The sequence below is a fragment of the Musca vetustissima genome, unplaced genomic scaffold, assembly GCF_032173495.1.
Source record: "Musca vetustissima isolate MV318-11 ecotype Yass unplaced genomic scaffold, APGP_CSIRO_Mvet_v1 utg38391, whole genome shotgun sequence".
NCBI lineage: Eukaryota > Metazoa > Arthropoda > Insecta > Diptera > Muscidae > Musca > Musca vetustissima.
This window is the reverse complement of record NW_026888754.1, coordinates 82,334-96,382: the sequence shown is the minus strand read 5'-3', so window position 1 is coordinate 96,382 and position 14,049 is coordinate 82,334. Positions and strand designations below refer to the sequence as shown.

At 32.0% G+C, this 14,049-nt stretch overlaps 1 protein-coding gene across 1 annotated transcript in view; it reads left to right on the top strand.

Annotated features, from left to right (window-relative positions):
• Nucleotides 1-709: 709 nt before the first annotated feature.
• LOC133336590 (uncharacterized) overlaps nt 710-14,049 on the top strand; it is a gene marked incomplete at its 3' end in the record, with an annotated part of 62,781 nt that continues 49,441 nt past the window's right edge. Inside the window, exons 1-6 of the mRNA XM_061544870.1 lie at nt 710-803; nt 5,933-6,038; nt 6,105-6,195; nt 6,264-6,643; nt 6,826-7,736; nt 7,801-7,904. Coding sequence (XP_061400854.1) covers nt 742-803; nt 5,933-6,038; nt 6,105-6,195; nt 6,264-6,643; nt 6,826-7,736; nt 7,801-7,904 — 1,654 coding nt within the window. The remainder of the gene's footprint in view (nt 804-5,932; nt 6,039-6,104; nt 6,196-6,263; nt 6,644-6,825; nt 7,737-7,800; nt 7,905-14,049) is intronic.

Sequence of the window (14,049 nt, the reverse complement as noted above, 5' to 3'; positions counted from 1 at the left end):
TCCACACCTAAGGATAAAAAATCCCTACTTGAAAAAATTTTTAAAATTTTTGTTTCTTTTTACTTGAGAGAAAATACATTTTTTTACATTTTTTTATAATTTCTTTAGCATGCAGTAGTGGTCATAAGAATATATATTTCATATTTTTATAAATTTAAAATACCGTATTTTCAATATTCCCCCCGCTTTAAAGTGTCTTAGAAATTTGTTGAATAAGAAAAAAAATAATAATTAATTTTTATATAAATCCCCCTCACATGTTATAAGATTTTTTAAAGTTTTATAAAAAAAAAATCAATCCAAATATTTTTTCTTTTTTCAGTGTCTAAATGTGTAGAGTAACCCCCCTCTAAAAATCAAAAAATTAAAAAAAAAAAAAACAATTTCAAAAATCCCTCTTCCAAACTACCAACACCATAACTACTACCACCACCACCAACAACAACAACAAAAACCAATCAGCCAACCAACCAAACTTTAAATCAAATCACACCCTCCTATAATCCGAGTAGTTTTATTATGTTAAAACTCAATATGTTTTCTGTGTGTGTGTAAGTGTGTCCTAATTAAGTGTTTGGTTCGAAAACAAAATCTTAAAAGTTCAAAAGCTTGCTGGAGTTGCTTATTGAAAGCTTTTGCTGTGTTTATTTTGGAAGTGCCGTTTTTGTGTGTGAGTGTGTCCGTACGTGCGTGCGGATATTATTAACGACCGTTGGCTGTGACGAGGCACAATTATGCGCCATGCCAAAACTGAGGCATTACATGTCTATGGATCAACCATCCGCGACCACCATCAGGAAAAAGTTCGAAACAAAGCTCATTATTTTTTAATATATATAAACAAACTATATTATAGAGGGCTGCACAAGGAGCTTTGATTGAGAAGCTTTTGCTTATATATTTGCCAGACAAAGACTTGTGGGGTCCTCTATGTATGCAAATTTTTAAGGACAAAGATGAGTGTGTATGTGTACAAGAATACACTATTTTAAATATAGAGGGCGTCAATTAAGAATTGATGATATTGAAAACATTTAAAATTTTTGAAAAAAAGAATCCGACCAAAAAAAAATTTTTTTTGGATATTTTATACCAAAAAATTTTTGTAAGCTATTTTTTTATAAAACACGTAAATTTTAATAAATGACCAAATTTGCAAATATTTTTGTTTATTTTTTCAAAACAATATTTTTTTTTAAAAAAATCCGACCAAAATTTTTTTGGGAATTTTCTTCCAAAAAAAAAAAAATTTTTGTTTTAATTTGCATTTCTTGAAAAAAAAATTTTTTTTTGTTAAATAATTTTTTCTTAAAAAAATCCGACCAAAAATTTTTTTGGATATTTTCTCAAAAAAATATTATTTTTTTTAATTTTTTTTTTTTGAAAAAAAATAAAAATTTTTGAAAAAAAAAATTTTTTATTACAAAAAAAAATTTTTTATTTTCTTTTTTTACAAATTTTTACAATTTTTTACAAATTTTTTTAAAAAATTCTAAAAAAAAAATTTGGACATTTTTGTTTACCAAAACATTAGATCCAAAAATTTTTTTTTCATTTTTTTTTTTGCTTTTTTGAAAAATAAATATTTTTTTTTTAATTTTTTTTGAGCAAAAAAAATGTTTTTTTAAATAATTTTTTCTTAAAAAAATCCGACCAAAAATGTTTGGATATTTGCTCCCAAAACCAATTTGTAATTTTTTTATAAATAGTCAAAATGTGCAAAAGTTTTACAATTAATTACAATTTTTTTTTTCTCAACATTTTGACTTTTTTTTAAAAAAAATTAAAAAAAAAAAAAAAATTTTGGACATTTCATACCAAAAAATATTAGCTTTTTTATTAAACTTGTAATTTGTAATAAATGATCAAATTTGCATTTTTTTGAACAATATTTTTAAATTCGATCTATTTTTTTTAATTTTCTCCAAAAAAAATTTGGACATTTCATACCAAAAAAATAACAGCTTTTTTATGAAACTTGTAAATAAAAGACAAAATTTGCATTTCCTTTTTTTTGAAAAATATTTTTTTTTTGATCCGACCAATTTTTTTTTTTTTTTTTTTTTTTTTTGACTCAAAGAAAATATTATTTTATTTTTAATTTGAATTTTTTGAGCAAATTAAATTTTTTAAAAAAAATTTTTTGGGCATTTTCTTTTTTTTACAAATTTTTACAATTTCATACAAATTTTTTTTGGACATTTTCTCCCAAAAAAAAGTTTGTAAATTTTTTATAAATAGCCAAAATGTGCAATTATTTTACAATTAATTACAATTTTTTCACATTTTCTCAAAATTTTGACATTTTTGTTTAGTAACAGATCCGACCAAAATTTTTCTTGGACATTTTCTCCAAAAAATAAAAATGTTTATTTGTTTTTATTTGAAAAATATTTTTTTTAAGCAAGAATTATTTTTAAAACCTTTTTTTTTCAAAATATCCGACCAAAAATTTTTGGTCATTTTCTCCCAAAACAAAATTTGTAATTTTTTTATAAATAGCGAAAATGTTTTGCACATTTTTAAAAATTTCTTAGATTTTTTTCACATTTTCTAAAAATTTTGACATTTTTGTTTAGTAAAAGATCCGACCAAAATTTTTTTTTTTTGGACATTTTCTCCCAAAAAAATTTTTTTGTTTTTATTTTAATTTGAATTTTTTGAAACAAAAAAAAATTTTTTTTTGAAAAATATATTTTTTTTTAAATCCGAAAAAATTTTTGGACATTTTCTCCAAAAAAAAAAAAAAAATAGTAATTTTTTTATAAATAGCCAAAATGTGCAAATATTTTACAATTAACTACATTTTCTAAAAATTTTGTACATTTTTGTTTAGAAAAAGATCCGACCAAAATTTATTTTGGACATTTTCTCCCAAAAACATGTTCATTTTTATGTTTTTTGTTTAATTTGAATTTTTTGAACAAAAGAAATTTGTTTTTGAAAAATAATTTTTTCTCAAAAAAAAAAAAAAAATCGACCCAAAAATTTTGGACATTTTGTCCCAAAAAAAGTTTGTAATTTTTTTATAAATAGCCAAAATTTGAAAACATTTTAAAATTTCTTACAATATTTTTTTTTACATTTTCTAAAAATTTGGACGTTTTTGTTTCGAAAAAGATGCGATCAACATTTTTTTGGACATTTTCTCCCGAAAAAAATGGACATTTTCTCCAAAAAAAAAAATAATTTTTTCTCAAAAAGAATTCGACCAAAAATTTTTGGGCATTTTCTCCAATAAAAATAATTTTTTATAAATAGCCAAATTTTTTTTTGACAAAAAAAAAACAAAAAATTTTTTTTTTATTTTTTTTGGACATTTTCTTCCAAAAAAAGTTTGTATTGTTTTTATAAATACCCAAAATGTGCAAATATTTTACAATTTCTTAGAATTTTTTTTTTACATTTTCTCAAAATTTGGACCAAAAAAATCCGATGTTTTTTTGGACATTTTTAAAAAAAAAATGTTTTTTGTTTTAATTTGAATTTTTTGAACAAAAGAAATTTGTTTTTGAAAAATAATTTTTTCTTAAAAAAATCCGACCAAAAATTTTTGGACATTATTTTATTTTTTAAATTTAGCCAAAATGTACAAATATATTAAAATTTTTTACAAAAAAAAATTTTTTCACATTTTCCAAAAATTTTGGAAATTTTCTACCAAAAACAAAGATTGGTCGCTTTTGAAAAAAATCGTGCTATACAAAAATTTAACAAAATTTAATACTATTTGTAATATTTTGGGAATTTTCCTTACTGACAATTACCCCTAACCTTTAAAGAACATTTAAGAACCTTTAAGGAACATTTGTCCTAAAAGCTCCTCACAGAATGCAGACGCCATCTATACGCCACGAAGCCATACTAATAATTGGCCCCCATTATATATCCATTAAAGTAGCTCTACTCGTACCTAACCACATCTTTGTCCTTACAACTGTAAATAGCATGTTATATTCTCTACCTTTAAGCTTTCACACAACACCGCACAAACACCACTGTATGATACAAAAGTTTTATGTTGAAAGCTTCTTCACACACACATAAGCACACATTGCATGTTCGAAAATCTAACACCGAAAAATAACCATTAACCACCATTTCCCCCATAACATTTTCTTTTAACATTATTTTCCAAACTTTTTTCCACTAACCATAAAATTTTCCTTAAAAAAAAGCTTTTATATTTTGTAATTGGAACTTTTATCTAATAAAAAAATTTATCTAAACTTGAGGACATTAGGAAATACACTTTAAAACCAGTAAGGAATGTAGTGGTATTCTGGACCTAATTCAGTACCTTATGCCAAATGTCGTGCAAATCGATAGATATATAGGGACTTTGGAGCCCCATATACCTTAAATCGGACGAATATATATATATATATATAAATCTGACCCGATTTTCTCACACATCATTCTGGACCTAATTCTGTACGTTGTGCCAAATTTCGTGCAAATCTAATAATATATAGGGACTTTGGTGCACCATTTACATTAAATCGGACGAAAATATATATGGGAGCTATATCTAAATCTGAACCGATTTTTTTTCCATTCCGCCTGTTGGACATTCTGACGCACAGCAATTAATCAGAAGATAGTGACGATGTTTCATCATTTGTTGTTTTAATGACTTTTCTATACAAATTGTAAATGTGTAACACAAGTGCAATAATTTACGCTGTTTTTACAAAGCAAAAATATAATTCAGTAAAGTTTTTTTGAAGAAATATCTAATTCAGCTGAGATATTTTTAATGTAATCGAGTCAACAGAGCTTAAAGATTACAAAAAAACACAATTTGTTCCCAATTCAGCTATGGAAAATACAATTCAGCAAGGTTAAATTGTAATTCAGCTGAGATATTTTTCGTGCAATCGATGCGGCAGTCATCAAGGATTACAATAAACTCCAATTTCTGTCAATTCAGCTATGAAAAGTGTTATTCAGCAAAGATTTTTTTTCATATAAACGTTTTTAAATGTTAATTCAGCGGGGATACTTTTAATGTAAACGACAGAGCAGACCTCAAAGAATGCAATATACCACAATTTTTGCCAATTCAGCTAAGAAAAACCAAATTCAGCAAAGTTTAATTGTAATTCAGCTGCGATATTTTTATTCCAATCTGTGCGGCAGACCTCACTAATTACAGCAAATACCAATTTTTGCCAATTCAGCTACGTAAATTTTTAATTAGCAAAGCTTTTTTCACATAAAATTTTCAAATTTTAATTTAGCAGAGGTATTTTTAATGTAAACGATACAGCAGTCCTCAAAAATTGCTATTAACATAAATTTTTGCCAATTCAGCCAAGGAAAATGAAATTCAGCAAGGTTAAATTGTAATTCTGCTCAAATATTATGAGTGCAATCGTTGCGGCAGACCTAAAAGATTACAATAAACATAACTTTTTGCTAATTCAGCTACGAAAAATAATATTCAGCAACGATTTCTTCTTATAAAATTATAAAAATTTAATTCTGCAGAGATATTTTTTCAATAGGGTTCGTCCTTGGGCCAAATAAGTGACTTGTGCCAAATTTCATCCAAATCGGATTATAAATGCGACCTGTACTTTGTTTACAATTTAACATCAAGAGACGGACGCCTTAAGATAGGCTCTAGAAAATATTTTTGGAAATTCCATGACTTAGGAGAGGCTCCTTAAAAATCTGTAGACTAGAAAGGTTCCTTTCAAATATTTCCACTTTTGTCTTCTTCCTTTCCTTTTCCTTACCTTTTTTTCTCTCTCACTCTCATTAATCATTGTAAATTTTCCCATTCTCCCATCAAGGCATGCCCTGCACATCCTGTTTTCTATTTTCAAAACTTTTCAAAATATTCTAATTTTCCTTGATTTCAAAATTAATTTCCAATCATCAACGCCTACGGCATGTTCTCTTAGTAACGATTTTTCAATTATAGGACGATGACAGCAATATGCTTCGTCTGCAATTTACCTATAATGTCCCATCAAGTGGGCCTGGTGTGGTCCGGGGGCAATGGTTGGGATGATCTTGTAAGGGAACAGGTAAGGCACAACATTTTCAAGGGCACCTTAAGAAGAGATTCTAAAATTTTTATTTTTACCCTTAAGCTGGAGGAGTCCACGATACGACAACGATTGGGTGGTCGACGCGATTCGGCAGCACAAATCAATACGCCTCCTAGTACCTCACCGCCACCGGGTAAGGAAAATTCTGATTTTCCTTTTACAAAAATTTCTCACTCTCATTTTCTCTCTCTCCCTCCTCAGGCCTGCAACGTCGTCGCCGCAGTTCCTTGGCCCAGCTAACCGATTTACTGCGCGAATGGAGTGGTGGCGTCAAACACCAAAGTACCCAGCCTCAGCGCACCACCAAGGCGCCCCTAAATCGTCGTGAAACTTTGGCAGATCTGGCCCGCAGCCTGCCCTGGCGTACCACAACCACAGATGCCTCCACAAATGTGGGAGGCTCCAATTATGTGGCGCCACGCAAGCGACGTGAGTCCAGTGCCGAACCGGGTCTGAGAAGTGCCCGACCAAGGCGGGACTCCAACACTGCAGAGTTTGTGAAACATTGGAATCGTCGTGAGAGTACCGTGGATGATGCTGCCCCGGTATCTGTGTCCGTGGTGGTGGAAAGTTCCAAGGGGGTAAGTAAGGCGAGGGGCTCAAAAAATGCTAAAAATTTTGTTGTTTATTTCCTATTTTTTGTTGTTGTAAATAATTCTCATTGATGTTTTTGTAAATACGAATATTTTCTCTCTCTCCCTCACCCCAATATCTTCCCTTTGTAAATTTTCTCTCCACCCCACCCTTGGCCTTCAAAACCCAGAGTTCACGCCGCGATTCCGCTGAGAGTAACAACTCTAGCCGCCGTGACAGTTCCATCGGTCGCATTTATACACCATCAACAACACCACCTCCTCCTCCGCGCATCGGTGTCAGTCCGGTGAAGCGCGACTCACTGGCCGCTCCAGAATTCCCCAACTTCCGTTATGAACAGAGACCCTCAACAAGTTCGGCTGGTTCCGATTCAATACAATATTTTTCTACTTCTTCCCATAATCAGGTTGATTCCAGCTGCCAGGCTCTGCCACCGCCCACGATCATTACAAGCTCGGTGACACCACCGGCCACCAGCCCTACGGCCCCCAAGGGAAGACGTGATTCCACCACCCAATGTGGTCGTGTTAATCGGCGAGATTCCAAGGCTGGCATTAGCCCTGAGAGGGCACCACGTTTGCAACGCTTGCAACGGCAGGCCACCGCCTTCGATGAAAGCTGTCTGCCGGGAGGTAGCCGTCGCGGTTCTCAACCCGCCCTCAGTCCCGATCCGCCAGAGGAAGGTCAAAGGCGCAGCTCTCGTCGTGACTCCCTGAGCCCAGACAGTGCATCTCGAGGACGTCGTGATTCGAGGACCCATCTCTCGCCCGATCGCAGCCATGAGCGAGAGGGCAGCCCACATCGTCGTCATGCCCTGCGGCGCCAAAGTTCCTCGGCAGCGCGTAGCTCTCGCTCGCCTGACTCTACAAGCATTTGTTCATCACGAGATGCCAGTCCCTGTGGCCGGCCACCACCACTACCGGTCACGGAGAATTCCTCAGGTCGTCCTGCCATTAGACGTCAATCGACGACAGAGGAAATTTTAATATCTCGGGGTTTTCGACGTCAGTCGACGACGGAGGAAATGATAAGATGTCGGAATTTTCGACGTCAAAGTTCGCAGAGTGATGATGTGTGTCGGTAAGTGGAACGAAGATGACGACTCTGTTGTGGAATTCGAGAAATAAAAATGTCTGTCTTTCAGTTATCGTGGCCGCCGTGACTCCAGCGCGCAAATTATTGATGGCACCATTGGAACCATGACAGTGGAGACGACCAGTACATTTTTTGATTCCAGTACCCAGACAGGTGAGTCCGTAGGAAATAAGACACATAAAAAAAGTAGCCGGAGTTTTCAGGATACTTAGAGATTTGGGAAAAAACATCCACGCCTAAATGTAGGCCTTAGAAAATTATCTTTAAAAAATCCACGCCTAAATGTAGGCCTTAGAAAATTATCTTTAAAAAATCCACGCCTAAATGTAGGCCTTAGAAAATTATCTTTAAAAAATTCGACGCCTAAATGTAGGCCTTAGAAAATTATCTTTAAAAAATCCACGCCTAAATGTAGGCCTTAGAAAATTATCTTTAAAAAATCCACGCCTGTCTGTAGGCCTTAGAAAATTATCTTTAAAAAATCCACGCCTGTCTGTAGGCCTTAGAAAATTATCTTTAAAAAATCCACGCCTTAGGATAGGCTATAAAAATGAAGTTTAAAAAATCCACGCCTTAGGATAGGCTATAAAAATGAAGTTTAAAAAATCCACGCCTTAGGATAGGCTATAAAAATTAAGTTTACAAAATCCACGCCTTAGGATAGGCTTTAAAAATGAAGTTTAAAAAATCCACGCCTTAGGATAGGCTTTAAAAATGAAGTTTAAAAAATCCACGCCTTAGGATAGGCTAAAAAAATGAAGTTTAAAAAATCCACGCCTTAGGATAGGCTTTAAAAATGAAGTTTAAAAAATCCACGCCTAAATGTAGGCCTTAGAAAATTATCTTTAAAAAATCCACGCCTAAATGTAGGCCTTAGAAAATTATCTTTAAAAAATCCACGCCTAAATGTAGGCCTTAGAAAATTACCTTTAAAAAATTCACGCCTTAGGATAGGCTATAAAAATTATCTTTAAAAAATTCACGCTTTAGGATAGGCTATAAAAATTATCTTTAAAAAAATCCACGCCTAGGATAGGCTATAAAAATGAAGTTTGAAATAATCCACGCCTTAGAATAGGCTATAAAAATTAAGTTTAAAAAATCCACGCCTTAGGATAGGCTATAAATTTTATCTTTAAAAAATCCACGCCTAGGATAGGCTATAAAAATGAAGTTTGAAATAATCCACGCCTTAGTATAGGCTATAAAAATGAAGTTTAAAAAATCCACGCCTTAGGATAGGCTTTAAAAATGAAGTTTAAAAAATCCACGCCTTAGGATAGGCTATAAAAATGAAGTTTAAAAAATCCACGCCTTAGGATAGGCTATAAAAATGAAGTTTAAAAAATCCACGCCTTAGGATAGGCTTTAAAAATGAAGTTTAAAAAATCCACGCCTTAGGATAGGCTATAAAAATGAAGTTTAAAAAATCCACGCCTTAGGATAGGCTATAAAAATGATCTTTAAAAAATCCACGCCTTAGGATAGGCTATAAAAATTAAGTTTAAAAAATCCACGCCTTAGGATAGGCTATAAAAATGATCTTTAAAAAATCCACGCCTTAGGATAGGCTATAAAAATGATCTTTAAAAAATCCACGCCTAAATAGGCTTTAAAAATGAAGTTTAAAAAATCCACGCCTTAGGATAGGCTATAAAAATGATCTTTAAAAAAATGATCTATAAAACTGATCTTTAAAAAATCCACGCCTTAGGATAGGCTATAAAAATGATCTTTAAAAAATCCACGCCTTAGGATAGGCTATAAAAATGATCTTTAAAAAATCCACGCCTTAGGATAGGCTATAAAAATTATCTTTAAAAAATCCACGCCTTAGGATAGGCTATAAAAATGAAGTTTAAAAAATCCACGCCTTAGGATAGGCTACAGAAATGAAGTTTCAAAAATCCACGCCTTAGGATAGGCTATAAACATTATCTTTAAAAAATCCACGCCATAGGATAGGCTATAAAAATGAATTTTAAAAAATCCACGCCTTAGGATAGGCTATAAAATTGAAGTTTAAAAGGTCCACGCCTTTGCTAAGACCTCCAAAAAATATCTTAAAAAATTCATTATCGCCTGCGGATCTCCTCCATTTTAATTTTCTAATACAAATTTGCCAACGTTTAATGCTTTTGACACCTGTTAACATCATCACTGCTAGTGTTTGTTCAAGGTGCCCTAACGTATTATCCTACAACCCTCCCTCACCTTCTCCGAATTTTCCGCATCGACCAAGAACTAAATAGTTGCCAGTGTGAAACTATTCTGTTTCTTTTTAAATGACTTTTAATAACTTAACAAACAATAATAACAACAACAATACTAATTATTAAAAACAGTAACAGAAGGATAACACCAACAACAATAACCCAATTCGTTACAACAACAACTGCAACGAGAAAAACACAAACTTGGTCAAGTGCCCTTAAAAGTGTTTTGTTAGTCAAGTGAATGTCAAGTGTCCTGGACGGGAAAGTTAGTTCGGTTTGTTTGTTAGTTGGCAAAGCAATTGTAAAAGTTCAACAACAACAACACCACCAACAAAAACTAACTCTGAACCTATGTTGTTGTTGCAATTTGAAAATGGAAAATCCAGTTGAAAATAAATTAAAATTTTTTGGTATGGATAGCCTTTGAAAAAATATTTTTAAAAAATCCACGCCTAGGGGTAGGCTTTGGAAAAATATCTTTAAAAAAATCCACGCCTAAGGGTAGGCTTTGAAAAAGTATCTTTAAAAAATCCAAGCCTAAGGGTAAGCTTTGAGAAAATATCTTTAAAAAATCCACGCCTAAGGGTAGGCTTTAAAAAAATATCTTTATCCAAAGATAACCTTTGCAAAAATATCTTTAAAAAGGCCACGCCTAAGGGTAGGCTTTGAAAAAAGTGTATTTAAAAAATTCACGCCTAAGGATAGGCTTTGAAAAAGTATCTTTAAAAAATCCACGCCTAAGGGTAAGCTTTGAGAAAATATCTTTAAAAAATCCACGCCTAAGGGTAGGCTTTGAAAAAAATATTTTTAAAAAATTCCACGCCTAGGAATTTGGAAAAAGATATTTAAAAAATCTACGCCTAAGGGTAGGCTTTGACAAAATATCTTTAAAAAATCCACGCCTAAGGATAGGTTTTGAAAAAGTATCTTTAAAAAATTCACGCCTAAGGGTAGGCTTTGAAAAAATATCTTTAAAAAATCCACGCCTAAAGGTAGGCTTTGGTAAAATATCTTTCAAAAATCCACGCCTAAGGGTAGGCTTTAAAAAAATATCTTTAAAAAATCCACGCCCAAGGGTAGGCTTTGAAAAATATCTTTAAAAAATCCACGCCCAAGGGTAGGCTTTGAAAAATATCTTTAAAAAATCCACGCCCAAGGGTAGGCTTTGAAAAATATATTTAAAAACTCCACGCCTAAGGGTAGGCTTTGAAAAAATATCTTTAAAAAATCCACGCCTAAGTGTAGGCTTTGAAAAAATATCTTTAAAAATCCACGCCTAAGGGTAGGCTTTGGAAAAAGATCTTTAAAAAATCAACGCCTAAGGGTAGGCTTTGGAAAAAGATCTTTAAAAAATTCCACGCCTAAGGATAGGCTTTGAAAAAATTTCTTTAAAAAATTCCACGCCCAAGGGTAGGCATTGGAAAAATATCTTTAATAAAATCCACGCCCAAGGGTAGGCTTTGGGGAAATATTATTTTAAAAATCCACGCCTAAATGTAGGCTTGGGAAAAATATTTTTAAAAAATCCACGCCTAAGTATAGACATTGGTATTTAATTTTTTTTTCTGGAATACCACCCTGTTGCCCCCATACATATGAGACACCCTGTCGTCTTCCTCAAATATTTCTTTTTCAATGAAATCACCCCCCTTTTTATCCCCAATAAATTGTCTTCAGTACAAAAAGTAACGATATTATTGTCAAAGTTCGGAGTTTTCTTCCTTTTCGAATTTGTCAATAACTTCCTGCAAGACATTCATTTTTATTATCTCCCCCCAAAAGAAAATGGACCCATTTGACAATTTCAATAAAACCAAAATTTTCTGACATTTGAACTCGACTAAATAACTGACTTTCTCTTGTTCCAAATTTGTTGTTGTTATCCTAAATTTATAAGGACTTCTTTCTAACCATCATCGGGCCACCACCAAGCAACACATCAACATGACACCACTGACACATATATTGCGATAACCCTTCAAAAACAAAGAGAAAGAGTAAGAGAGAGAGGGGTTAAGAGAGTGAACGAAGAGAGAGAGAAAGATTTTGTTTATTCCTATTGGAAAATAGATAAGAAAGGGAATATGCAAAAATAGGTTAGGAATGAAGGACAGCACATGAAAAGGGAATGGCTGAAAGAGATTTCAGTGGACATGGTAGCATCGCAAACACCCCTTTCAAAAATATATTTTTACTTAGAATTTTTTTCTTAAAAAATTTACAATCTTTGGCTTATTCTTTATGAATAAATTAAAATTATGGGTTGCCATATTGTTAATGAAAAAAAAAAAAATACTGCGAAAGGCAAACAACTTCCACCCATAAATACGACAATAAAAATGAAGCAAAAAATTTCCAAAGAAGAAAAATTCGATGTTATGTAAAAACTTGGCCATAACTTCATTAGTGCAGGAGCTATGGAAAAATCTTTAAAGGATGTTTTGAAGGCCACACAATATCCTTTCAGACACAATTTATTTCATGTTTATAACTTCATAAATATCAAAGTTATGGCTCATAGAAAATACTCCGCGAAAATTGCCCAAATTTTGAGATTTTTGCGTAGCCTACTCATTTTCGACATATATCTGGTATTTGTGCAAATATTTCAAATTACAATATCGCAAATGAAAGCCTAAAATCTCTACTTTGTTAGTATTCTCAATCACATTGAGAAATCTTCAACCAGATAAAAGATACGCCAAATTTAAATGATCGCTACTGATAAAACGTCATACGATTTTTTTAGAGTAATAAGACACATTTGAAATGTTCTTAAAAATTTCTTAAGAAAAGTACATAAGCTTATTACACTATTTTAAAGTATACAGATCAAGCTTTCAAAATCTGCTTCCCTTATTACAATCCCGCAACCAAAGCCGAAATTATGGCCCAGAGAAATACATTACGCAAAATTTTCCAAAAATTTACAAAATTTAAATTTTTTAAAATTTTGCAATTTTTTTGAGATTACAAAATTTTTTATTAAATCAGAGTTACATTTTCGTTAAAATCGGGAATTTACTCTTTCAAAATCAAGTTATTTCATGCAAATCGGTTAACCGATATCGATGTAATGGCTCTTAGAAAAGCCTTGCGAAGGAAAAATGTAAAATTTTGAGATTTTTGGCGTAATTTGGTTATTTTATCCATAACTCTGGTAGTTGTCAAGATATTTGCAATTAGCCAACGGCAAATTGAATGTTGTTGAATGTCATTAATGTTGAATACGAATTATCCGAATTTATTTATGTTAGGGGCCTTTAAAAATACCACTTCTGCTGAATTGTCATGGAGATTTTGAAAGGCGCTACAATATTTTTTCACATTTTCTTTAATATTTCTGTAAAATTTTCGAAATATTTGCATCACGCAAAAGAATACAAGTCAATCTATTGATACTGGGGATACACGCCTCTTCAAGGACCTCTGAAAAAGATGTTTAAAAAATCCACTTACAGCCAGAAACGACCAAAAATTCCATCAAAAAATACCAAAATTAATTGGTAGCAAAAATTCCTAAAAAAAAGGAAAAAATCTATGTTACTTCAAAAAAGATAGCAAAAAACTTACAAATTTTAGGAGCTATCAAAAAACTATTAAAGCTCACTTATTCCTCCTTACGAAATAATTTATTTTATATTTATATCTGCATTGTTATCAAAGTTATGGCCCATAGAAAATGTGCCTTGAAAATTACCGAAATTTAGAGATTTTTGCGTAACTGACTTCTTTCTGTCATATCTCCTATATTTGTAGCGATATTGTAAACTGTGATACCGCAAATAAAAGCTTAAAATGTCTGCTTTACAAGTATTTTTAACACCATTGAAAAATCTCCAAGCAGTTAAAAGATACGCCACATTTAAGTTACCCCCACTGCTAAATCATTATTGAAATTTTTTTGAGTAATGTTAACATTTTGAAAATTTCTCTAAAATTTCCGAAAAAACTATACAAACTTGTGGCATCATTTTAAAGTGTAGAAATCAAGCTTTCAAAATCTGCATCACGCATTAGTCTCCCATAATCGGGACGAAAGTTATGGACCACAGAAATGCGATACGCAAAATATTCCGAAA